A 27,535-nucleotide genomic window follows, 5' to 3' on the forward strand; every position below is an offset into this window, starting at 1 on the left:
AAAAGAGGTTATCACTGACTTCATAGAGATTATTAAAAAGATTTCCTAAATTTATTACTCTAATTATGGACACACAATCTCTGTCTTTTCTCAAAGACTGGTGCTACTTTTGCTTTTATAGCAAAAGTCATGTTATAAATATTTGTTGGGTGAAATAAAAATCATACACAGCTTTAACAGGAACTATACAAAACAATTTTATACTCTTTTTCCTACCTTTTTTTTACTGAGCTATAATTTTAGATTTTAATACAGTAGTTAATGAAATCAGAGTGGGATACGATGAGAGGCACTACAACAGTGTCTAGAAGCTTAAACTCTAGAGCTAGATGAGATGGCCAGGGTGTGAACCCTGGCTCCAACAGCATTGTGACCATGACTTTAAGCAAGTTACTCATCTTTTTTTGTGTTTTAGTTTTCTCTTCTGTAACATGTTGGAAAGTACTAACTAGTACCTACCCCATAGGCTTCCTATGAACAATAAAGAAGTTTATATACATCAAGTGCTTGGCTCAGTGTCCAGCACACAGTTAACACTGAATAAATGACAACCCTCATATCCACTGTATCCATCCTTGTCCCCAACCTTGTATCACTTTACTAACCATTTATTCACCATTTTTAGTAATCATTATCTGTAATTAGAATAATCACTGTAGAAACAGTTGACACATAATAGGAACTCTGTTTCAGACAATTATGATACTTCAAATTTTTTAAAAATTACATAAAGTATATTTTTTAATGGTTATTCAGGCTCCAATGAAAACTGAGTTGGAAAGGGTGAGACTAGCACCTGGAAACCTAGTTATGAAAATTTCACAATAATCTGGATGAGTTATGATAAAGGCCTGAACTAAAAACAGTGTGGATTCAAAGAAATGAATGAGTATGATAGCTGTGTAAGGAACGGAACTGACTAGACTTGGCAGTAAGGTTTTTGCTTAAGCAGCAAGGTAGATGGTGGTAACATTCACTCAAGCTATGAAAATGAATGAGAGATCTAGGAAGACAATTAGAGCAAAGAAGAGATCCTAATTTTCATCATGAGTTTTTTCCAACACTTCAGGTATGGACGGACAGAGGAAGAAGAGCTCACAGCAATCTAGGACATAACAAAGAGGAAGCATGAACTCTGGGAAAATGTGGCACGAAGACAGTCACTGGAGGAGAAAGTTTCAAGAAGGGGGATATAATGTACATGCTAAACACTCCAGAGACACATACAAGTGACCATGGGATTTAGCAAGGAAAAAGTCTCTGGTGGAAATAGGCACACTACAGCAGACGAGGCATTAACAGTGGGGCCAGAGACTATGCAAAACCTCTTCAAGAATCTCTGCCCCAAAACAGAAAAAAGAAAGGAGAACCAACAGCTAAAGAGGAAATGAAGCTCAATGAGGCTTTGTTCCTTTTAAGAAGACAGAAATGTGTTTAAGTTTACAAGAGTGAGTAAAGATAAAAAGGCTAAAGATACAGTTTAGACAGGAGAAATGAAACAGAACTAGATCCCTAGGGTAAAGGCTTCATAGCATGGACAAGAACAGGTCCTTCTTTCAAAGTAACATGAAAAGGAGCAAAGAAATAGTATGGATGCAGGTAGGTGTGTAGAGTTGGTGGGCTAAAGAATTTTCCACCTAATGGTTTTTATTTTTGTAGTGATGTGAACAGAAGTCACATGCTGAGAGAAGAAGGAAATGGGTAAGCAGAGAATATGAAGATTACAAAAAAGGGATGGTAAAGGGAACAAATAAATATCTAGACCAGGAGTTTTAACTCAGATCCAAAGGATTTCTAGAAAGCCTATGAGTGAACTTCAGGACATCCGTGAACCTCCTAAATTTATAAGCCAACTTTTTTTTTTTAATTTTTCTTAACTTTTTTTTTTGAGAGACATAGAAACAGAGCGCGAGCAGAGGAGGAGGAGGAGAGACAGTGAGGGAGACACAGAATCCAAAGCAGACTCCAGGCTCTGAGCTGTCAGCACAGAGCCTGGTGCGGGGCTTGAACTCACAAACCGTGAGATCATGACCTGAGCCGAAGTTGGGCACTTAACTGACTGAGCCACTCAGGTGCCCCATAAGCCAACTTTTATGTATATATTCTTATACCTACTGTTCTGAAGAGAGATCCCATATCTTTCATCAAATTCAAGAGATGTGAAACCAAATAGTCCCAAACCACAAAACAGAACAATTACTGCTCATTGTGGAAGACCTGGTTGAATCTGGAAATCATTTAACAATCTGCACATATATGGTCATTTACTTTTTTCCAGAAGTCTAAGTTAGATATGGAAAATATGGATAGATTGATTCATGCAGGAAGTGTTGCCATGCCCTATTATCAAGACCAAGAGGGCAAAAAAACTGAGGTTGCTGGTAAGAGTATAGGTGAAAAAAATCCATAACAATCTCTAAGTTGGGTAGAAAAAGTAAAAAAGGTCAGAGAGAGTAAAAACGTAGAGTGTAGTGGGGAATGAAGTACTGATAAAGTCAAAGGCCAAGTAAAGTAAAGCTATCATCAGACTATGAGCTTTTTATAAACTTAGGAATTCAGAGTTGGAGCTATGCTTGATCCAAGATGGGTCTTGGAAATAACCACCATGAATGTGGAAGTAAAGTTTACTAGATACAAGGTGCCAAGATAGGTATAGTGTATGGGACCATTCTCACGGATACTGAAGTCACTCATGAATGGGACAAGACTCAGAGACAGAAAACACTGTGAACCAGATACTAAATTTTCAGTGAATGAAAGGCAACGACTGAACGGTAGGTAATAAAAGGGAGTACAACAGAATGATCTTACCTCAAAAGAGCGGTAGTTTTTTGACTTGAGGATGGAGTAACATGGCCAAGAATAGTAGTGAAAGGTAAATCGTTTTCAACTCTGAGCTATAGAGACTTTTGCCAAAAAGACAACTGTCCATTCAAAGGGTTATACAGTGAACTAATGCTCTCTAACAGAAATGTCCACTAACAAAGAATGAAGGGGACGTTCTTATATCTGTTAACTTATCTGCAATTTTGCCAAGCACTTTCACATAAACTGTATAACTGATTATCAAAATAACTCTATAGGTAGATCTGAAGAGCTCAAAGCATCTTCCCAAGAGCCGGTAGTAGACCTTCTAATACATAGTCTTTGAACTCTTTCCATAATATTAGTGAGCCCATTTATTGTTTTGAAAACACAAGAACAGAAAAGAAAAATCACGTGTGTATGTTTGCATGCATGTGTGCACACTAGGCATTTCACATACACTGAATTGATTCTTCCACAATCCTATGGGATATTTAAACCAAGGTCTAGTAAACTGCAGTCAGTCACATAGTTGGTAGGAGATGAAGATTTCAACCTTGTCTAAATGGTTCCAGATACTATGATTGGGTAATAAGTATACTAATGCAGAATGCAGTCAGGATAGCAAGAAAAAGATGAAACTCAAAAATACTATAAGAATGATCAAAATTCTACTGGAAAACAGAGAATTAAAGTATCTAAACTATATAATCTCTTTGCAAATATCCAGGTTTAAGTTTACTGTAAATGGTTTAAAAAGAATACAGAATTCAGACATTTAGAAGCATACTGAACAAAATAAACAAACTAAAAAGAGGGTTAGTAGACTCATGGCAGGAATGAATATAGAAAAGCTCTCACAAACTTTCTGACATTCACTTTAAAAAGCAGCAGCTAACAGCACTGAGCACCTACTATGGACTAGGCCCTATACTAAATGACAGGCATTATCCTCCTGAATTCTCACAACAACCTTCTGAAGGAAATGTACTTACTCCAATTAAACAGAGAAAGAAATTGAGACAAAGGAAAGTTAAGAAACATGGCCACGGTCATATAGGCACCAAGTGATAGAATCAGGACCCAAACTGGAGAATGAACTCAGTCATTCTGCCAAGACAACACATTAAATAAAGAGAATCAATAACATTTTTATTAATCTTTACCACAATGCACACTACAATATTTACTTTGCTTTAACCACACATAATCAATGTGTGCTATACAATAAATTCCAGTTAAAAGAACTTGATTACTATAAACTTTTAAAAATAACCCCCAACTATGTACTTTATTTCAACTAAATACCTATAAATGTTTTCTTTGTGGTAGTTAACATGTATGCTATAGGGGCTCTGTTCCTCCTGGGACTGTTCCTCCATAGAAGTGGCTAATTCATCTCTGAATCAATACCACAGGTATTGTGTCCTGCCTTCCAAGTCCCACATGGGCCCAGACAAACAGGGTAACTAGAGTGGTTACAACAGAAAGTTTTGACTAATTTCTGTTTAACACACCAGGCACAGTGTGTAGGCATTGTTTCACTGGGTTACCCAGTTTAGCTCTTCCCACACCACATGTTACAACCTTCCAGTTACAACTCAATCAATGGAGCCAGGAATGAAAATGTACCTGTAGGGAAAGAACCATTTTGAGCAGTGAAAGCAAACTCCATCAGAGTTAAGTCTTAAGAAACTCTGATATTTTGTCAACACTTAAACCTATCATATTTTTGTGAAGATGATAAATTCAAGCTATTCAAAAATACTCAGCAAACTGCTATAATATTATCACCTGAGCAAGTCACTGAAAATCAAGGGATGGTGCTCACTGATAAAATCAGGTCTACAAGACAATGTTTTTAGGTAACCTCTCATTTTAAAAGCTGACAAGAGCACCTTCTCTTTCAACAACCATTACACCTCAATGTAGTGTAGCAGAATCTTGTGCTTATGTGGTTCCTTCTACATATTTCACAGTTACTTGAGGGCTGTGACTTGATTATAATCATGATTTTCACTGTTTCCCTCCCACTCAGTCAAGACCATGAAATACAGCTATTTGCCAATTATTTTCTGTGGAATGGCATCCAAGTATAAAGTATGACTTGTGAAGAAATGCCATCCTGCTGCACATGATTGATGGTCCATCATGTCTAACTATAATGCACCCTTCTCAGCTTATATCATGACTACAAAATAAACACCAGTTCAATAACAGCGATGATGATGATGATGATGATGACGACAAACCGTCTTCTTCTGTGTCATGAGCCCCAATAAAGAACAAAAAAGTTGCCGAGTTCTTCCCCAGTCAAGTTACAACCCTGACTCAGTCTCTGCATATCACTGATATCATCCGACTATAAAGCAAAACATCTGTTGCCTTCTAACACCTGTGATAGTAACTGTTCAACCCTGCAAGGCACTGATATTTTATCATGTCCAATGTCCAATATCCAAATGCTATATCCAGTGACACTCGATGAACTGATTCTGCCAAAGACCTTTTGCTGTCTTTCCAAGCACAATATTTGTCATTAAGACTGTGATAGTTTTTATGCTGATTGCACTAGAATTAAATAAAAGAAAAAAAGTTGTGATAGTTTTACAGATCTTTTGACAAGAGTATCAAATATATGTTACACTTGTGTTTTTAGTGAGAAATTAAACTCAATGATACCTTAATCATCTCTTCTCATTAGCAACAACATTCATCAAAGTAACTAAGGACACTACATTTCATACCCATTTTGTGTGCACTGCAAATGGATCTGACCTTGCTCTCTAAGGATAGACAGTGGTTCTTAATCCTGATACATATTAGAATCTGGAGAGCTCTTAAGAAAAAACTCTTGATCCTATCCAGCACTGCCCTTGCCACCTCCATCCACCTCCCACCCTACCCCCACCTCCCAACACACACTTCCTGAGTATAGAATACAGAGGCAGGATACAAGCATGGGATTTTTAAAGTTCCCTAGGTAATTCCAATGTGCAGCCAGGATTAAGAACCACTGGGCTTTACCATATAAACAGCAATAATCACATCTTTGCCACAGTAATGGAGTAATTTCAGAAATAAAATGAAAATCCTGGATTTTATTTAATGACTAGCATAATTCACTAATTGTGAATGAGAAACCATATAGGTCCCGTTGATTCTGGCAGATACCTTATAACCACAAGGGAGAATGAGGCAGAGTAAAGATTCAAAAAAGAAAGAAGGTTCTTTTGGCAAAATGAATTGGTAAGTCAAGTCTGGCCTGAAAGTACCATATATCTATCTCCAGACTTGATCAATAAGCCTCGTTTCAATGGTGGGGCAGCCATGTACGTGAATCACTCAGATCTCTGACAACCTGCTCCAGGGAGCACAGCTGAGTGACAGCCTCAGATGATGTCCCTTTGGCTCCATGAGGCCATTCTTCCCCAGGGATGCTTCCAGCCTGTGTCTAAGCATGAAGAAGGTATAATACTGGGCCCTCCTGCCCAATCTGGGGCTCCTCCAAAGGCAACCTCAGCTTGAGGACACCCCAATGCCTGTCTGAAACTCTCTCAGAACTGCACTTCAATCTAGACACTTCCTACTCTATCCTTCTTCCCTCTTTTCCTTTCACAGGGGTCAGACCTATATATGTGTGTTTGACAGTTCTCTCTGCTCTTTCCCCTTTTATCCTCCACCGGAGTTTTCTCCCAGTGAACCCTTTGCACATCTAATCCTGTCTTAGCAACTTCTTCTTGGAAGATCTGAACTAATAAAGATGGATTTTCTACACTTTTGACCAAAAGCTCTCTCACTATATTAAGCAGAATATGGATTCAGCTGCTATAATGAAAGCCAAAGTAATAGGGGCTTAAACATGATAGTTCATTTCTCTCAGGTATGTATCTATTTTATTGTAAGGAGCTGATATGGCAGTTCTATGTTATCAGGAACCAAGACTATTTCTATCTTGTAGCTCTGCTTTTCTTAATACATGGCTTCCAATTTATGATCACTATAATGACTTCTCCAGCTCCTGCCACCATCCATGGACTCCAGGCAGCAAGCTGGGAGGGAAGAACAAGAGACGGAAGAGTACCCTCTCTTCCCTTTAACAGCATGATTCCAAAGTTGCACAAATCACTTTAATTCACAAGGCCATATCCTGCTAAAATGGAGGTAGGCAAATGTCTTTAGCTGCATGGTCATGTCACCAACTAAAACTCTACTATCAAATGAAGTAGGGAAGAATGAGTATCAGGTGACATCTGGTAGTCTCCACCACAATCAGTTCTTCACTATGCTGGGTAAGCCAAAGCAGTTTCTCTGAGAGACCACAGGTTTTGTTTGAAAATTATTCAAACGCTTGAATGACTTCATGTTAATATTAGACCAAGATTTCAAAACAGACAACATCAAGGAATATGAATACATCTATTGCTTATTTTTTTAAATGCACTTTGGGGATATTCATTGCCTTTTCTATTGTCATGAACAACTTTTAAAAAGATGATTATTAAAAATATACTAGGATTTTGTGATAATCATAGCCACTCTGATATTTTAAATGTATAAAATGTAAATCAACTTTTCTCCTGGAACTACAAAATCGTTTAGCCCCACAAAAGCACTCAACCACAAAATCCACTCCCACAAAATCGTTTAGCCCCACAAAAGCACTCAACCACAAGATCCACCGATAATTTATGGGCCACATTTTGCAAAACAGTGGTATAAAAATACTATTTCAAGTGTACAGATATATATTTAGAAAGAAAAAAGAAAAGTTAAAAAAAAAAAGTATCTTCAAACAAAAAGAGTACCTGGAATTGACATCTCCATGTCCTAGCTGCCCGTGCTGCCCATATCCAAATGTGTAGACATCTCCATTTTCCATTAAAACCACTGAAACCAATATACAGACCTTTATGTTTTTTCATTATATGCATTTTATATTTTTATCACAATACTGAAAGCAGTATAATATTCACTAAAATAGAAAGCTATTAAAAATGGGTAATTGACATCAACTGATGAATAGATAAAGAATATGTGCTATACATATATAATGGAATATTACTCAGCCATAAAAAAGAATGAAATCTTGCCATTTGCAACAACGTGGATGGAGCTAAAGAGTATAATGCTAAGCGAAATAAGTCAGTCAGAGAAAGACAAATACCATATGATTTCACTCACATGTGGAATTTAAGAAACAAATGAACAAAGGGAAATGAGAGAGAGAGAAATCAAGAAACAGACTCTTAACTCCAGAGAACAAACTGATGGCTACCAGAGGAGAGGTGGGTGGAAGGATGGGTGAAATAGGTGATGGGGGTTAAGAGATGCACTTGTCATATGAGCACCACGTGATTAAAGTAAAAACTTTAAAAAAATGGATAACTGAATCACAATTTATATTTAGTAAGATAACATAATTTTAGTTCTGTAAAATATTTTTGTAGGTTATAAAAATGCATGTTTTTCTTAAAACATTTAAAATTTTTATAAAGGCCCTTTAATAACATTAATATTTAATAAGGAATAGGTTTGAACCAACTGTAAAACCTTTTTAATAATGAGTAGAAAATTCCACAGAAAATATTGTTCTCTTACATCTAGGATGATTATAGGTAGCAGATGAGTTTGAGCTTTGTACAATCATGCACAACATCAATGAAATGTCAGAACTTTAATATCTGTCAATGCCTTATCAAATAAGGAAATATATTTAGTACCAAAGAAAGAATTTAACATTTTTTATTTTTATTAAGGTTGAATAGTACAATCTAGGCAATACAGGTCACATGTCAATAACTGACTAAGAATTTAATGATTTTCTACATTTTAAAAAAATAAAGAAATTTGTTGATACACATTTTTCATCGAACAGTAACAAAACATGGGATTAGGTTATAAAAAACACAGGCTCCTAGAGTCCAGAGAGATTTTAGAGATTATTTCATCTTCAGGAGTTTCATTAATTGAATTATAACACAAGTCCATCAGAAGATAGATTTTAAAAGAGAGTCTGTAATAAATACAAAGTTTTTATAGATTTGAGAGAAACTGCCAAACTACTGCTTTTAACACACACTTAATAGACTACATTTGTCAAAACTAAGCAAATAAGTTACTTAGCACAATTGTAAAAATGCATTTATACCCTAAAGTTCCAGCTGCTACCTGAATGATGAAATCCACAGCTGACTTGTACCGCCCGGAGCTCACAGTCAAATCGCACAGAGCCTGGAGGATATGTTGTGATTTTGCTTGCATCCTTTTCTCCTCGTTCTCCACTTCCATCTGTAAGTGTTATAATTTGTAATTAAGCCATTATTCATCTTCAAAATAAGATTTTAAATCAGTTTACTATGGAAGAACAAGAGAAAAATGTTAAGAGAAACAAGCAAGAAGAATCTGCAGCTGTTAGAAGGGATAGATCAAGAATCTACCTGCAAAGAAGCAATTTTGAAAAGATATACTACATACTTCTGTTTGCAAATATCACTAAATCAATAAAAACAGAGATAAGATCTAGTTATGGATAAAACCTATTAAGCTAGTCAGTTATGCAATGTAAATGGGTCATAAAATTACACACATAACAAAATTCTAAATAGTTTACATGGGAAATTTTAGTTTGCTTAAAAATAACTGCATGCAAAGTCATTTAACAATTATTTTAAACAGTGATAGTGTTAGTACTAGCCATTTAAAAAAATATTCCTAGTCAACTTGCAAATGACTTATATTTCCCAAACATCTTAGAAGGCTAACCTGTCCATCAGTACTGCTACAGACTCAATTGAACTTTAAAAAATTTATAAAGACCAACAAGCTTTATCCAATATACTGTAATCTAATGGCTGACTCTTATTCATCTTTCCTGCCCCACTTTGCCCCTCAGCCATTCTACTTTGTGGTCTTCTTCTGGCCCCCAATGCCACTCTCACCCAAACCTTTCTGTTTCATTTCTTCTTTCCTCCTTCCTTCTTTATATAATTTCCTCCCCTAAACTTGCTTCAGGCCTTCTTCTCCCCACCTAGTTTTTACATTTGACTTTGAATATTCTGGCATTCTGACCATAAAATAAAAACCACATTCCAGAATATAAAACTTTAGTTTGGAATGTGTAAATAAGGGAGGCAATTCTGTTTTTCCTAATCTAAGACTACACATCACTAAAATATGACCTCTATATCATCAAGATTCAAATTCCTTGTACACGGAATACATCTAGTTCTAGAAGGAATTTCAAAAGGCTGATTAGTCTAAACCACTCTCTTGTGGTATAGCAACATTAAACAAGTGTGTATAATATGCAGATACACATGTGGATCCACAGACACACATTTTTAACTAAATCTGAATTTTTATTGACCACTTTAAAATGCCAGACAGAATAACATCAAACCATTTTATGTTCAATGTTATCCTTTCTTTTTAATCTAGTATTTCTAACTTTTAGTAATAATCCAGTTAAGACAAGATTAGCCTAAAGTATGACTTCTCTTTTTATAACTAAACAACTTTCTATCATTTCAAAAAGCTTTAAACTCTTTATAACACTAGGACAGTAAAACCTCACTAATTCGGAATAACACAGAATGGGTTGGCTCAGATGACTTACTAAAAAGGTCTTAATCACAGAATATTTGGGTAAAAATTCAGTTTTAATACTTTCAAGCAGTACAGATTATGGATGAAACTAAAGGCTACAATAAATAAAATGTGGTTACCTACATTATAATTCAAAATAGGCCTATATTACATAAAAATGTACCATAAACATAAAAGTCCTTTAACATACAAGAATTAATTGCTGGACCCAGAGGCTGAAGGCACGCTGAAGGAATCCTTCATTTCTTGAGCCCTTGGTTTGAAAAGCTAGTGATTTTAGACAGGTTTCCCCTTATAAGTATGACCCTGAAAATTCAGAGGAAGAAATTATTTTGAATTTTTTACTCAAAGAAGATAACAAATACTGCATCTGAAGTATAATAAATTCTGAATTAGTGAGAGGTTTTACTATAATAGGATAAAGAATGTGATTCCTCTTTTGCTAAATTATCTAATGTGGGTTTGCCAAATCAAATCTGAAAGAATGAATGGGCTAAAAAGAAAAAAAAAACCACAACATTTTGTTTCATCTGTCCAAAATGGAATACAATCTTAGTTCAGAGACTCCTCATCTTGGAAAGACAGGAAAGACAGGGCCTAAACAAAAGGAGTAAGTATCTTCTAAAAACCAATTTAAATAAGATAACAGATGTATAGAAATTTTACTGCTTTATCTCAATTGGTTAAAAATATCTAATTATTAAAACCAAATCTAATTTAATAGAGAAAACAAACTGTGTTCATATGATTTTGCCAGACTTAACTAAATTCAATGTTACAAGTGTCATTCTACTTTATACAGATGTATTGATGCTTAATTAGAAGATTCTACCTTTGAGTTTAGCATTTTGCCCTCTCCCTTGAGTCAGAGATTAATATAGACACAAATTCCATTATAGACGCATAGCATCAGGGAAGGAGGAAAAAAAAAGCCTAGTAATTTACTGATTAAAATCACAGTGATTAAAATAGTAGTTGTTATTTAAAGGTAAAAAAAATACCAGAAACATTTTGTTCAAGTTTATCTAAACAAACCTGTATCTAACTATTGAAAATAATCTCAATTATTACAGATGGTGAAAACATCACAAGTAAAAAAACAGAGATGAAGTTCTTGATCATTATCAGCAGTAGTGGCAGAATTTTTAAAATATATATCTGCATCTGGTATTTGATGTCAGTCAAAAAAATTAAATATGCTTCTAATAATTTAGAAATTTATAGGTTATCAAAGAAAAAAAAGGTACCTGATGAGTAGCCAAAAATTCAGTGTCAATTCAAGAATCAGCAAGTGAAATTCAGCAAGATTAATTCTGCTCAAGCTCCTTATTTAGTAAAGTGTTAATAAGCAGCAATAAAATTAATCTCACATTTGTAGGAAAAATAATTAGGTCTGAATATTCTTGTAATTGGCCATTTAGGTAGAAGCATATCTGCATTTTCCCCTAATATGAGTGTGTTCATAGATATGTGATATTGAAACTATAATAGCTATAAAGTTTGGACAGGTATGTATCTAAAGTAATATATATATATACATATATATGTATATATATATACATACACACACACACACACACACACACACACACACACTCTACACTATTTACGCATATTTGTGCACATACATAGAGAAAAGGAGATTCAGGAATTAAAGGACTTTAACTCTTAATTTTAATCTTTATTTAATCTCCACTTTTTTGGGTAATCTTAGAGCCATGCATATCACAAAATATCACAGAATACTGTGAGTACTTTGAGCAAAATCACTAAAATTAAACATCAAAGCAGTTATCAACTACAATTTGCTATCCACTTGCTCTGTGCTTAAACACTGAAAATTTAAATAGCACAGTGGAGAAGTACTTTTGGGCACTGAAGCCTAAGAGACTTCGACTAGAATCCTGGCTGTACTATTTGCTAGTATGAGGACAACAGGACACTGGGCCTTCTTTAAGTCTTAGCTTTCCCATCTATAAAAAAGCAATAATGATACATTACCTCACAAGGTCCTTATGAGGATTAATTGAAATAATATATAAAAAGTGCTCAATCAATATTTACTATTGTTGCTTTTTAAAAATCAATACAATAATCCAATGATATCAGTATTGTGACTCCACTTTACAGCTGGGAAAACCAAGGCTTAGAAGGGTTAAGTAACCAGTCAAAACTAATAAACAGTAGAGCAGTTTTGGAGTTTGATCGAAAATAAGGCTCATGTGTTTTACCACCACCAAATGGCTGACATCTTCAATCTTTTATAAAAATCAACTAATTAATTACATAATTAACAAATCTCAAATCTGTGCCTTTTGGATAATTCTAAAATAGAAAGCAAAGAATTCAATTCAAAGAATTAAAGCTAGTATTCATGGAGGATTTCTAATGGCAAGGAATATATATGTATATACAAACATATATAAAATCAGGAATTATCAATCCTATTTTTAAATAAGGAAAACTAAAGCCAAAGTGATTATAAAATTTATGAACAGCCATATATCCTAATTAATGACAAATCTGGGATTAAAACTGAGGCCTGATTCAAAAGTTACAAAGGTTACACCATGCCTTTCTAAACAGAAAATAGGTGTAAAATACACACAGATGTTTATCAGCGGGCCTTCGGATTTTCACATTGGTCACTTCAAGCCAGATTTCGAGATTGATCTGCAGAACAATTCAGATGTTCCTAACTAGGAGTACTACAAAACAATGTTTTTCTACGTAAGGGACTAAAGAGCTGAAACAAATGTTAATCCAGGTATCTGTTTGAAATATGATCATATAGAAACAAATTACTCTGTTTTATGGATCACATGTTAGACTTACTAACATATAACAAGCCTCATATACTCTAGTTTGACTCTAATCAAAATTTCCCTGGAACAGGATGGATTCTGTAACCTTCTCTGAATTCCTTTCAATCAGGCAGAAGCTCTCCAACTTTCCATCTTAGAACTCATTCCTGTTAACAATGAATCCACAGTTGTTAACCTCCACACGCCCATAAAAAAGTCATAGTCTAGGCAATTTTACCTATTACCATCCTATAGTTTGTACCACCAATGTATTTAAAGGTAAGCTAGGACACAGCAATTAATATAGTGAATTTCTCCGTGGAAGACAAACAGGGTAAGGAAAAAGAGAAAAATATACGTATTAAAAGACTGTGACTGTGGTTCTATGTAGCAAGAGTAAAAGCAGTGTATGGTGAGGTGATTAAATGACAGGGACAGTGGGACTAATGGGACAAAGGAAGGGAGAATTTGTGGGTGTACAGGAATTAGTCAGTGGTAAACCAATACTCTACATAAAACAGCACCATTTGATATTACTTACTTACACTTTAAATTCATTTTGGTGGTAAAGAGATGAAACTGTTTCAGTTATAAAACCATAAAACCTGATAAAAAAAACATATATGCATACACACAACTGGCTGTATACTGTAATACTACAAGTAGATCCTTCTGAAGAGGTTGCTACAAATATGCAGTCTGGTTATAAAATAAACCTGCAGCAGTTAAGATGGAACTATTGTTGAGTAATTTGTATAGTTAATCAATGAGACATTGTAATAAGTCTGTTTTGAATTTGTAACCCTAGTCTTCATTTGGCATTTCATCTTCAAATTCTGCAAAATAAAGATGTTTGGCCATAAGATAGCAACATGGAGCTGAAAAAGTTTTAAACTGTTTCATGAAATGTGAACATTTAACTTCAGGTAAAGTGCTGGAAAAATTGCACTTTCCAACAACTGGGGGTTTAAAAAAAAAAAAAAAAGACACAGAGAAAATCCATTCCAATAGTGGTGTAGTATAAAATATGAGATCAGAGACTCTGGCAATAAGATAGTTTACATAGTAAGTACATGGTAAATAGCGTTCCACTGATGTAAATATTTATGGCATTATTAGAGCACTCAGTAAATAAAACAATCACAAATTTTACTATGGTTAATCACATTAGATTTAAAATATTCTCAATTTTAGTTTCTGTAGAATGTATCTTAAATAGTGCTCTACCTGTGCTTTGGCTAACAACAGGGGTTTTGTTTGTTTTGTTTGGTGGTTTTGCTTTGAGTGGCAAACTGATAAACCAAGAGAGGCAAATGTAAATAAAGTGAATTATAATATATTGCATGTGAAAGTTTAAAAATAAAATTAGTCTATAATTGTTTTGTAGCAAAGGAAAAAACAAGACACAAAACAGAGTAATTTGTCTATATGGATCGCATGTTTTTAAAACTTTCTCTTCTATTTTGCAGGGTATATCTTGGGCATTTAAGAAAACAGCAACTATTAGTTATACTTGTCACATGCCATGATTCAAGGCAGAATTTATATATAAATTTATAAACTCTCTGCATTAAATTCTTTCCTGACCTTGTAGTTTAAAAGACCCATAGCTGTAGTTTAAACAAAAATAAGCTTTTAAAAAAATATTTCTAATTAATGCAGAATGATGAGCTCTCAAAGAATTACACAGAAATAGATTCCTAGTCACTCACAGACTTGTTTATTAGATTTCTGATAGTTTTCAAGGACTAGAACAGACCTACATAACTCACTCTTTGCTTACATGTATCACCATTTTTGTGTGCATTGTGAATATAAACTTTAATGTTAAAACAATGGAAAAGCTTAATAGCAGTCAACTCTCTATCACTTTATACACTGAATTTAGTAATTTTGTTAATTCTAAAGCACACTGCATTTTTAAGAAAAGGACTTAAGACATTTTAAGAAAATGTCAGATAGCAGTCATCTAAGAGCAGATAATAAAGGATAAAAAATAGAAAGAAATCATTATTTTTCCACTTTCCCTTAACTTTATGAAATTTGAAAAGAAATGGGAAAGAAAAAGATACACTATAAAATGTCTTCTTTATTAAAGTTAACAAATAAAAAGAAATAAGATTGACAGTCATTGACAAACAGTACAACTTTCAGCATGTTCTTTCTCCTCAGGCTATATAATGATAGAAGCAAAGTAGAAGAATTAGGTTTGTGCATTTTCCCAGAGACAAAATTCAAATGAGTGGAGGAAACGGGGGAAGTATCCCACCTAATTGATAAGGAAGACCAAATACCTTTGTGCTTGTCCCGTTTATGCTTTAGCTGAGCTGGATGGGATCTGAGTCTGGCTAGAGCCTGTTCTCGATGGTTCATAAAAATAGGACCAGCAAATACAAGGGGGCCTGAGGAGAAACATTTTGTATGTGCATAGAAAAGCTCACAAAATGAAAACACTACAATGAACAAAAATAATTCAAAGTAAAAGTATGGAAATTTATTCTTTACTGTTTTAGACATTATACTTGTCTCCCAATTCCCCCACGTTAACTTCCTCCACCCCCAATAATAACCTATTCACCATTCCACAGACAAGTTTTAACATCTGAAATACAGTTGATAAAGTATAATTTCTATCTTTTATATTCATAAATCATGTAGCTCCTAAGTCTCAAGTATATAATCAGAAAGTTCAATTAAAATAAATCAAATTATCTTATAAATACTTTTAATATCATATATATTCAAACTTAGTAAACCAAACATTCATTGAAAACAAACATTTCTCCAATTAAAATACAAAACCAACTAATTTTTAAAAGATTAAATTTTAACAGTCTTCAAGATTTAAAATCCACATCAGTCTTCCTACAAAACCAAGAAAAATGTTATCGACTTAATACATTCTGTCATACAGGTAAGAAATCAAGAAAGCAAAAAACAAAACCAAACCAAAAATTAGTATGATCTGATATGTACATATACACATACGGACACACATTTGTGTGTGCGTGTGTGTGTGTGTGTGTGTGTGAGTGTGTGTATAAAATCACTACTTTATGAAGTCAGCATTATAGAAGATATATATAATCTTCTAAAAAGAATAAATCTAACTATATGTGACTTCTGTTAACCACATACACAAAATCAGAAACAAGGATAAGCTGAGCTTCATATTGATGCTGAAGAGGGGAAGCTAACCCAAGTAACATTTTGGAACACTAACCATTCTCTGATAAAGTAATTTCTTTCTGAAGTTCCACTATGTACACAAATACACATATACAAATGCACATTCATACAGATTATAGTTATTTCCACTTATATCCAAGAAAATAACCAATAGCAAAATTAATTTTAATAAAATTTAAAATTTGTTTTTCCTTATTATCATTTAGCTTGAAAAGAATGGAAAACTTTAAATTATATCTTAAAATTTTAGTTCTTATAGAACTACACATTCTTTGAGTTTGAGCAACATCAAAAATGCCTGCAAATTCCAAAATACTCTACATTTGACCGTTAAGAAGTTACCAGTATATGAAAAAGGAACTGACAGTATATAAGCACTGAATGTTTTTAATTAAAGCCAGTTTTTTCTTGATTCTCTGTATCTCTTCAGCTATAATTATTTTTTCTAGCAACGGAACAATATAAAACTATTGCCCTATTATAAAATTTGACACCAAAGCACCCTTCATCAAATATTAAAAAATGGGTAGGAAAAATAAATTTTAATTATGTCTCAAGATACAGATAAAAATGCAAGCAGCACCAATTCTATGAAAAACCAAGAATAACATATTCTATGATCACTATAGGTAGAAATATGCTAATTTAAAGTTAATAGAAAAATTAAATATTATTTTCTAGTAATGCAGTAGCAATTATTTTCAAGCTAAGATTATACAAATATGAACAAAATGTCTTATTTCTTCAACAAGCATTCATTTTCAATTAATTTACTAAAGCAAAGAATATAAATCACTCTAAAAAGCATTAACACACTTTCCAACTACCCAAATGAATTATAAATATCAAAATAACAGTAATATTAAGTTATATTACCTTTTTTTTGAATTCTATGATTTGCTTGGGATATTTGTCTTTCCATAAAAATATTACATCCATAATATTCATAGTTTTTGAGCTTCTCACTAAATTCAATCTTTTTAGAATCTTTTCATATAAAAATTTAGAAGGCTCACGGGCAATCACAACAGAAAGTATACCATTTGAGCTCAATTTAAATCACTGTTTATAATACCAGACTACCAGGTTCTAAAATACTCTTATGTCCCATGGACTAAAATAATTTTTTGTATAACCATAGTTCAGTCATTCACTTATTTGCCATTTTTTTATCTTTAATGTAATAGATACCAGGTATCATGTATCATGAATATCATGACAAAGAGATCTCAGAATTCAGTCCATTAGGGAAGAAAGAAATAAAAACGAAGAATATGTTTGATAAAGGAAATCCATACACATCCTGAAGGATGAAAAGTGATCACTCAACTTGGATGAAAGAATGAGAAAAAGTTTGCCAAGAGAGAAGGAAGAGAGGACATTTCAGGCAAAAGAAACAGGATTGTAAAAGCATTCAGAGATTAAACAATATTGTACAGTCATTAAAAACACACCTAGCTGAAATGGATGGAATATAGAGTTATGAAGCAGAAAATGGTGGGAAATGAGTTTGGAGATACATATAATAATTAAAGTCTTTTTCTACCATGAAACTTTATTGTAAAGGTGATGAGAACTCCCTGAAATGTTTTCAATTAGTCAACAAAGACATACTAGTACTGAACAATTTCATGCACCACACTAAGTCCTGGGAACTCTTGGAAAAACAAGATACTATCTCTGCTTTAAGCAGGTAAGAGTTTATGCTCAGCTCAAGAAGAAATTATGACCGTGTGCTATGACAAAATTAAGCACACTGAAGGGGGTAGCCAGCAAACCCTAAGGATGGGCATGCAGGGAGTTTCAGGGTACAAGAAAATTATGCATAAGCTGACACCTAATAAAAGTAGTAGTAGTACTACCACAAAGGTTCATAGATGTGGGGGGGAAATGGGGGTAGGGAACAGAAAAAAGGACTAAAGAGAGAGGCTTTATACATTTTAATTTAAAAAGGGACTTTCATATAACATTGAAAGATCAGCTAATATTGGATTTAATATGTCAAATCAAGAAAACTTAATAGTTTTAGGGGCTTAAAAATCAATAGCAACCCCAACTCAATTACTCTGAAATTAGACCAACTATAATAGATTTGTTTTTACATTCCAACTTGTAACTATAACAAACTAATTTTTCTTCCTTATCAAAATGGAATCTGTTTTATTCTACAGAAGCTGTGGGGGTTTTGTTAATAATAACCAAAGTTTTGTGATTAGCATCCCAATGTCGTGAGAAAAGCAATCAAGTCAAGGCCAGGGCAAAAAGAATCAAATCCAAAGAAAATACAAGTCCACTAAATAGCCCAACTCCACTAGCATCATCATTATCATTACTATTATCATCATTATCAAACACTTACTTTGGGCTTAGTCTATGTAAGGTATTTTCATGTATATCATTTAATCTTCATTAACATCCCTACTCAGGTATGTACAGTTGTCACCCTCATTTTAAAGGTAAGGAAATGAAGGTTCAGAGTGATTACACTCCAGGGTTATCTATCCCCAGCAAAACTTAAGAAGCCAGGATCTGAACCAAAGCCTAACATCAGAATGTATACTCTGAACTGCCATGCTATACAGCCTTGCTAACCACATAACCTGTTATCAAAGTGAAACTCTACTGAGAGTTAAGAGGGCCTGGACAGTCAGCACAAAATGGGACTGCCAGGCAAGCCAGGACATAAGCTCACCCCATCTACAGCTCACAATTTTGAAAGTTTGATGACATTTAGGGGAGAAGAAAGAAGGAAAAATATCCAACATTATTTGAGCTTAGTTTTCCCTACAACAGAGCACTGAGAAGGAATATAAAGATAAGATCACTGACACAACCACCCAGTAGTTCTTCTGATGAACTAGAGTTCTACTTAAAAATTCCATGGACGAGCATCTCACCTATAAAGTTAAAATAAGACTCAGAAAATTTAAATTATCAATCAACCCTGTATAAACTAAAAAGCTTTAAAAATTGTCACAAATGTCACTGAAACAAAAGCAAATGAATATACTGGTACCTAAGAATAATACATTTAAGAAAAATATCATCTAAAAGAATAATATAAAAAATATAAAGACAAAGTTCTAAAATAATAAAAATGCAGTAATAACGCTGCTCTTTCAGGTTTCAATAGCATATTCCATTATAGAAGACTATGTTATAAACAGCAGCTAAATTACATCAATAGGCCTGAGTCTGAGCCAAGTTTTTTTGTTTTTGTTTTAGTTTTTTTTTTTTTTTTTAGTGTTTATTTATTTCTGAGACAGAGACAGAGCCTGAGCGGGGGAGGGGCAAAGAGAGGGAGACACAGAATCTGAAGCAGGCTTCAGGCTCCAAGCTGTCAGCACAGAGCCCGACATGGGGCCTGAACTCATGAACCCGCGAGATCATGACCTGAGCTGAAGTCGGATGCTTAACCGACTGAGACAACCAGGCGCCCCTGAGCCAAGTTTTAATGTAAGAACTAGGTTCTAAAATTCTGATCAACTTTGAAATAACACAAACTTGATAAATAGGATGGGACAGATGAATCAAGTAAAATAATTCATTATAATCTAATCCTGAACTTCTGAAATTTCAACACAAGTAAAAGACAATTACTAATGAGTATAATTACTAACATCACTAAACTGTTAGTATCTAAAAAGTACTAAGCAAAGGCTAAGGAAAAAACCCCCACAGGTATGTGTGGTAGTTGGAACACTAAAAATTTATTTGGCATTCCTCCTCCTTGTGAAGACAAAACAAGACAAACTATTCTCTGTAGCTCCTTAAGCAGAATGCAGAAATTGTGACCCAGGCCCAGGTATTCTTTTTTTTTAATTTTTTTTTTTAAATTTTTTTTTTCAACGTTTATTTATTTTTGGGACAGAGAGAGACAGAGCATGAACGGGGGAGGGGCAGAGAGAGAGGGAGACACAGCATCGGAAACAGGCTCCAGGCTCTGAGCCATCAGCCCAGAGCCCGACGCGGGGCTCGAACTCACGGACCGCGAGATCGTGACCTGGCTGAAGTCGGACGCTCAACCGACTGCGCCACCCAGGCGCCCCTGGGCCCAGGTATTCTGATGTAGAAGGTCCCTGGAGCAGTTCTCACACTTTAGCACACACAGAATTACCTGGTAAGCTTGTTCAAACAGTTTGCTGGGCTCTGCTCCCTGAATCTCTGATTCAGTACGTCTGACGTAGGTTTGAGAACAGGCAATTGTAGTAAGTGCCCAGTGATGCTGGTCCCTTTGAGACCACTTTGAGAACCACTGCCCTAACATAATGAAAACAGCACAGTACCTGAAAGGGATTGCTCTATCCAATTAAGATAAAAATATTTTTTAAAAAGCAAAGGTAACGTTTAAATGACTTAGAACTAGTCTTTATTATTTTTTTAAGAAACAATGGCCTAAGTTTTAAAACATAACTCTTAGATTATTTAAAAAACACTGTAAAGAACAAAATACAAAATCACCTGTAAACTTACTTTTCAGGAACTAAAACACTACTAACATTTTGGTATTTACCTTTCTAGCTTTTTTCCTATGCAAGTGTGGGTATATTTCTGTGTATATTTTGTTTTCTTATAAAAATTTGTCTTTCCTATAAAATTTCTTATAATGATATGGTGGGAAAGAATATAAAGATAATATAAAAGTATCATATCAACATACTGGTTTTAAATTATTTAATATGGTATATGAATTTTCTAAAATCATTGAATATGAAACTGAAGTTTGACTTTTTATTTTTACTTTTTGAGAGAGAGAGAGACTACGGGTGCAGGGGAGGGGAGAGAGAGGGAGAGAATCTTAAGCAGACTCCACGCTCAGCGCAGAGCCCCATGCAGGACTCCATCTCACGACCATGAGATCATGACCTGAGCTGAAATCAAGAGCTGGACACTCAACTGACTAAGCCACTCAAGTTCCCCTGAAGTCTGACTTTTAAAAAGGGGGTACAAAGTTGAAATTCTTATTTAAAAGTGTTTTTACAAAATAAAATTTCTAAGCATGCTTCTCTCTGCACTGTACTGTGTTAAATGAAACACATGTGGATTGTAACTATGTCCTCACTGCATGATTCCATAGTAACCATGGTGACTGTGCAAAGCAAGGACATGAATATGCACAAATTCCAGTAGCATGTAAGGCAATGAATGCCATAATTAAGGTCCATAATGAAGATCCTAACCCATCAAGAAAAGATATTTACTATATATCGCATTTTAACAGAAATAAAAGAAGATCGTATGTGTAAGAAAAGAGCTCATCCAAAAAATAAAAACAAACTTTTTGTGCACCAATAATCTGAAGAAGTCTTTCTATATACTGAGGACTGCAGATGAAATGGAATTGTCAGAAAAGATACATGAACTGCCTATAACATAAATCTGTGTTTGTAAAATCAAACACAGTAATACAATTCCTGTAAATATCTAAATAATGGAGTTTTTAAACCTTTAAAAGATTAGAATTTATGTTTTTAAGGTCTATGACACATCTTAAAATAAACGGCAGGGGGCACCTGGGTGGCTCAGTTGGTTAAGTGTCTAACTCTTGATTTCGGCTCAGGTCATGATCTCAGGGATTGTGAGTTTGAGCCCCATGTCGGGCTCCGAGATGATAGTGCAGAGCCTGCCTGGGATTCTCTCTCACACTCTCTCTCTCTCTGCCTCTCCCCTGCTGGTGCTCTCTCTCTTTCTCTCTCTCAAAATAAATAATAAACTTTAAAAAATAAATAAATGGCAAAAGAACATTCTGCAATCACAAAATTTTGTTGAACTAATGCATAATCAGTGTTCTTTTACTTCTATTATGCAGAGATACACTAGCTAGAGAAAAATAGTTTTACAGAAGGAGAAAATTATCACAATACTTTTGTGTTAATTTGCTATACTTTGGTTGATACATAGGAAATTGCTGGGTTTTGTAGGTCAAGTCATATGGATTCAAGCTAATATTTCCCAAAAAACACAAAGCAGGTTGTAAAAAGATGCATTGATAATTATCCTTAAACAAACCATATAACTAACATAAAAGAAATTAGCACTCAATTACTATGTCATAAAGACCTACAACTTAAATTTTACCCTATTTTCTATAAAACATTTAATATGTAATTTCCCAAATATTTATATACTGTAAATAATGCCAGTATATACATTCTCATTAACATAAATTGCTTTGAAAGTAATGATTTTATATAAACATGGCCAAACAGCAAATATTCCTGCGTCAACTAATCAATATTGTTTATCAGATCAGATATAATGAACAATCTTCAAGTTCCAAGTATGTTTTACAACTTAAGTTTAATAAAAATAAAATTTATACATGTGTGCTATATATATATATATATTTTATGACTTTCTCCATTTTACATTAAAAAAAAGTGCCTAGAAAAAAAATCTGTAATGGCAGTTAAATGGATAATTGGTTTTATCTCATGTATCAAATCATGTCATTTCTAATAAGCATTTAAAATACACAATATCAGTAAATATTTCCAGCCAAGATTTTGTCCAGCAGAGGAATAAAATCACAGATCTCTGTAACCATCTGTCTCAATCCTACAAAGAAAAGATTCTACTGGGCAACAACAGCTCTAGTGATATTTATATTTATCTCTGCTTGTTGAATGTATACTAAAATATCTATTATAACCACAGTGAAATGTATTTTCAGGCTGCGAACTGGTCATAAACAATGAGGAAAAGAGAAACAATAGATCTATCTTTCCAATTAAAACCTGCAAACTCTCCAATTTACCCTTCTTGTTCATAACTAGAATAAGATTTTTTCAAAAAAGACATACATAAGCATAATGATGCACTGGATTGAAAGAAGAATGTTGGGGACATGCTCAAATGATAATGATCATAGACAACTAAGAAAACAGAAACTAAAATACTATTATTAAGTTAATTTGTTGTTCAAGGTTAAATAACAACCATGAGTCCAAACTCTGGGTAAAACATCAGTTTTTAAAGTTCATTTATTTTTTTTAAAGTTGCCATTGCTAAACACAGATGGCACAATTCTTAATATGGTTGTCTTACTCTATAAATGCTCTATTGATTAGCACAACTTTAAATACCCTGAATATTTTTTGTACTATTTTCATGAGTTACTATAAACTTTTCAGTGGTCTCAGGATAGGGTAAGAAAATTGATGCAGCTCCATCTTACCTCTTCCTTCCTCTAATCTGTGTCTCCTGATTACACGCTGCCTTTTTTCTTCTTGTCGTAACTGAAGGTGTTCTTCAATGTTAACCCCAGGCACTGGGACAGCTAGATGATTTACCAAACAAAAACAAAACAAAACAAAAAAACACATATAGACAGATACAATAATAATTATGAGAGAACTATGCGAAATTCAAGAAAGTAAAAGCTAACAAAACACCAATGAAAACACAAATTATTTTTACTCGAAGAATCTTAGCAAAAAAGAGGAAAAGAACCTTATCCTTTAATTAATGACATATTGTCAGTTACCATACAAGCAGTACTGAATAGTTAACTATTAATTTTTTAACATATACTAATATAAATTGTTTAATTACTAAACTGATGTATAGTACAAGATATAGGACAAGATGTATAGCACAATCCATCAAATTACCTAACAGAAGATCTAAAGGTATCATTTCTTTCACAGCATCAAGAATTCCTCTTTGTCTTGCCTCCTGACCATCCAACTCTCTTGCACATGCCTTGCAACACCCACACACAGCACAGCCAGATTCTCCGGAACCACAACCACAGATCCTTTAAAAAAAGAAAAAAAGTACCTGAAATCCTTCTACTCTTTCCTTAAAACTCTTTTCTAGAACCATCTTTTCTGCGTTTTTGAAATTAAGTTACTTGAGTCAGCAATGAAATCACTCCTTCAGATCAGGATATGCCAATTTTAAAGAACTGAATAGGTATAAATAGACGGAATAACAAAAAACAAGATTTAGGGGTGCCAGGGTAGTTCAGCCAGTTAAATGTCTAACTCTTGGTTTCGGCTCAGGTCATCATCTCACGGTTTGTGAGTTCGAGCCCTAGGTCAGGCTTTGTGCTGACAGTGTGGAGCCTGCTTGGGATTCTCGCTCTCTCCCTTTCTCTCTGCCTCTCTCCTACTCTCATGTGCTCTTTCTCTCTCTCTCAAAATAAATAAATAAAGTTAAAAAAAAAAAAACACAAACCTAAGAGTTTATTAAGCTCCTCATGGGTATAACTGGTATCTTCCTACAGAAAATACAAATGGATTCTGCTATCTTCAAAACCACTATTAACAAATATTTTTAAAAGTTATCACAATTAGTAAAGCACCAGCAGTTTACTATTAAATGGTCTGGATGAGTTAGTTGGTTACCAAACAACACTATTCTCCATCAACTAACTTAAGGAATGTGTGGATAGCCATCAATAAGTGAACCCAGCTTGCCAGCTTCATACATTACGTCTCCTTTTCCCTCCCTTCTTTATATGCCATCATCTCTCATTCTGTCCTCTTACTGTGTCCAATTACCTGTTTTTTTCCTTCTTCTTTGTCTTTTTTCTTATCAGTTGTGAACTAAGTGTATGACATTTGATTACCACACAAGGAAGACTAGAACACTCCCAGAAGTTGGCTACAGGGTCAGTGAACAACTAACTTCTTAGTCATATATTTCATAGATGTAGAAGTCATAGCTTTCATGTTATTTGTTGGACTGGAACTGAAAACCTTTAGACGGCTTCACTAAGCCTGTGGTTATCCAGATTTGTGGTGGTACAAGAGAAAGGATCTACCTGGCAGCAGTTTTCAAAGACACAGCCCTGTGAAACTCCTGGGTTTAAAATGCAAGCAGGACCGACATTTTGGAGGATCACTAACCATTGGAGTAAAAACTGATGAACCAGTATGCCCTACAGAATTGTCTGTGGGAACTGTTTCAAAGATAATGTGGCATTCTAAATTTATTCTAAGATATAGAGTCACAATTTTATAATAATTTGAAGTCATTTTTAATGGTGCAGAGTGTCCTGGCATATAGTCCTATAGTGATTTTATTTCATTTATTCATTTCTGCCTCATTAATAAAGAAACTATTGTATTTGGTTAGGTACTGTCCATTTAGGTCTATAAATTATTGGAAACTGATAGTAAATCTCTGGGGAAAAGCACATAAAGAATAATAACTAATTTCAGGAAAGATCAGAGAATTCAGAAATTCATTTATGATACTTATCAACAGCTCATGTTCAGAGATTGGGGACACTTGATTTTAATGGAAATAGCTTGGGAAAGATGCAGGAGGACACATTTCAACTCCAATACTATTTAAAAAAAAATCATAGACTCTTTCTGTATCCAAATTATATTAAAAATAAATAATTAGAGACTTAAATATAGCAAACAGAGCCAAACATATAGCTTTGTAGAAGAAACAGTGTTCTTTGATAGAGAGCCAAAATGTTCTTACATATGATGAGAATGCCAAAAAAAATTTATTGTTAAAAAATCATAATCATTACAACAGCCTAAAATAAAGGCTTGTTATATGTGATTTATTTTCCTATGTTAGGCCAAGTACAAATCTAGAAATACACTCATAGTAGATGCAGACATTATGTGGGAGGAAGTATCTGACTACTTAAAGAGGTATCAGAGAGGGAGGTCAGAGATGCAGGGGTGGCTGTCCCAGCTCTGGGCTTTTCTTCACAAGATCACCCGCCCCCACTTCCCGAAGTCTGCTAATTATCATAACTAATCTGATCTTACAAAGATCAGGTCTATCATAATACAAAGATCTATCATAATTAATTTCCTTACAAAGAATGCCCCATTATGTTATATTGGTAACAAAAATAGGACCCAAAATTCTAGGGAAAAATTGCATTCTGATTCTGCCAAATTCGCATACATATTAACTTTAAAATAATGATAATATAGGATTCTGGGGGGAAAAAAAGATCCAAAAAGAGTATAAGGGGATAAATACAAATAGGTGTAATGTAACTTAAGAAGTGACAGTTCCTAGAACACCCAAAATTGCGAACATAAATTTAATTTAAATGAAAATTATATGTCTCTACTTGAATATTTTACATGATATTTGATACTTCTATCCAGAAAAGATTCATGTTCAACAAAAATGAAAAGATATATGGTATTAAAGCAGTCTTAGAAAAAGAATACAAATTAAGGCACAGCCCAAGCCTTGAAGAAACTTTTGACTTGTTTTAAATAATGGTTTAAATGAATCGAATGAAAGAAAGAAAAGCAACGTAAATGACACTGAATTAGAAACTATCATAATAGAAAACAATTACTAGAATTACACGTACATGCCAATACGCCCTAAAGAAACAACACAGAACAATTCTGAAAAGAAATGTGTTCTGCACATTTTCTACTCATAGTTTACTTTTTGAGGATGAATCATTTTCTTACCCTCCGGGGACTCTGTCTGGACGCCCACTACTGACACAACTGGCTCCATAACCTGTACAGTCTCCGCAGACAGTGCACACCATGCACTGTTCCAGCTTCCATTTATGCATGCCTGGAGGGCACATCATGGACTTCTCATCTTTCTCATCTAGTTCTTCTTCCAGGTCTTCATCCATTGCTGTTGCCATATTTTCAACGCCAAACCCTACATGACAGATCAATTTGTAACCTTTATGTAGATTATTCTCATGTCTTAAAAAACACACATCACATATACTAATCCAAATGAATATACAAAAGAATGCTCAAACAGAAAGTAACAAAAATATAATTTAATTTAGGGACCACAAATAAATGCTCTCCTCATTTCCTTTTCGCAAAAAGAGGGAAGGCAGGAACCCCTCTTAGCCGTTACTTTATGCCAATCACACTTTTAACTTTTGCTGACTTTAGTCCCTCCTTTCCATCTTCACTGCCAACACTGTCCTTCAAGAGACCACAGAAAGTCTCCCAACTATGCTCTAAGCCACGTGTCCCTCCGCTCTAGAATATCCTTCCACAACTGGTAATCAGCTTCTTAAAACATATACTTGACCCTATGATTTCACAATTTACAAACCTCCAATGTTTTCCCATGGTCTTTAAAAGAACAAAACTCTTCAGCAAGATACAGTTAGTCACAACATGGCCCTTGAATTTTCTGTAACCTCATTT

The 27,535-nt window shown here is 34.2% G+C and overlaps 1 protein-coding gene across 8 annotated transcripts in view; it reads right to left on the reverse strand.

Moving 5' to 3' along the window:
* The window catches only part of MYCBP2 (MYC binding protein 2), a 283,331-nt gene that overhangs the window by 175,525 nt on the left and 80,271 nt on the right, over window positions 1-27,535 (reverse strand). For 6 of the 8 annotated variants that reach the window (XM_030312209.1, XM_030312183.1, XM_030312194.1 and 3 more), the window contains exons 15-20: window positions 26,822-27,026; window positions 24,020-24,165; window positions 23,584-23,685; window positions 15,512-15,619; window positions 8,977-9,096; window positions 7,614-7,695 (exon numbers count right to left, since the gene is read on the reverse strand). In XM_030312209.1, the coding sequence (XP_030168069.1) occupies window positions 7,614-7,695; window positions 8,977-9,096; window positions 15,512-15,619; window positions 23,584-23,685; window positions 24,020-24,165; window positions 26,822-27,026 (763 nt within the window). Of the gene's footprint in view, window positions 1-7,613; window positions 7,696-8,956; window positions 9,097-10,603; window positions 10,700-15,511; window positions 15,620-23,583; window positions 23,686-24,019; window positions 24,166-26,821; window positions 27,027-27,535 lie in introns of those variants that run through there. The other 2 variants (XM_030312218.1, XM_030312227.1) reach the window with 2 other exon arrangements.

This window comes from Lynx canadensis, chromosome A1, assembly GCF_007474595.2.
Source record: "Lynx canadensis isolate LIC74 chromosome A1, mLynCan4.pri.v2, whole genome shotgun sequence".
NCBI classification, from domain to species: domain Eukaryota; kingdom Metazoa; phylum Chordata; class Mammalia; order Carnivora; family Felidae; genus Lynx; species Lynx canadensis.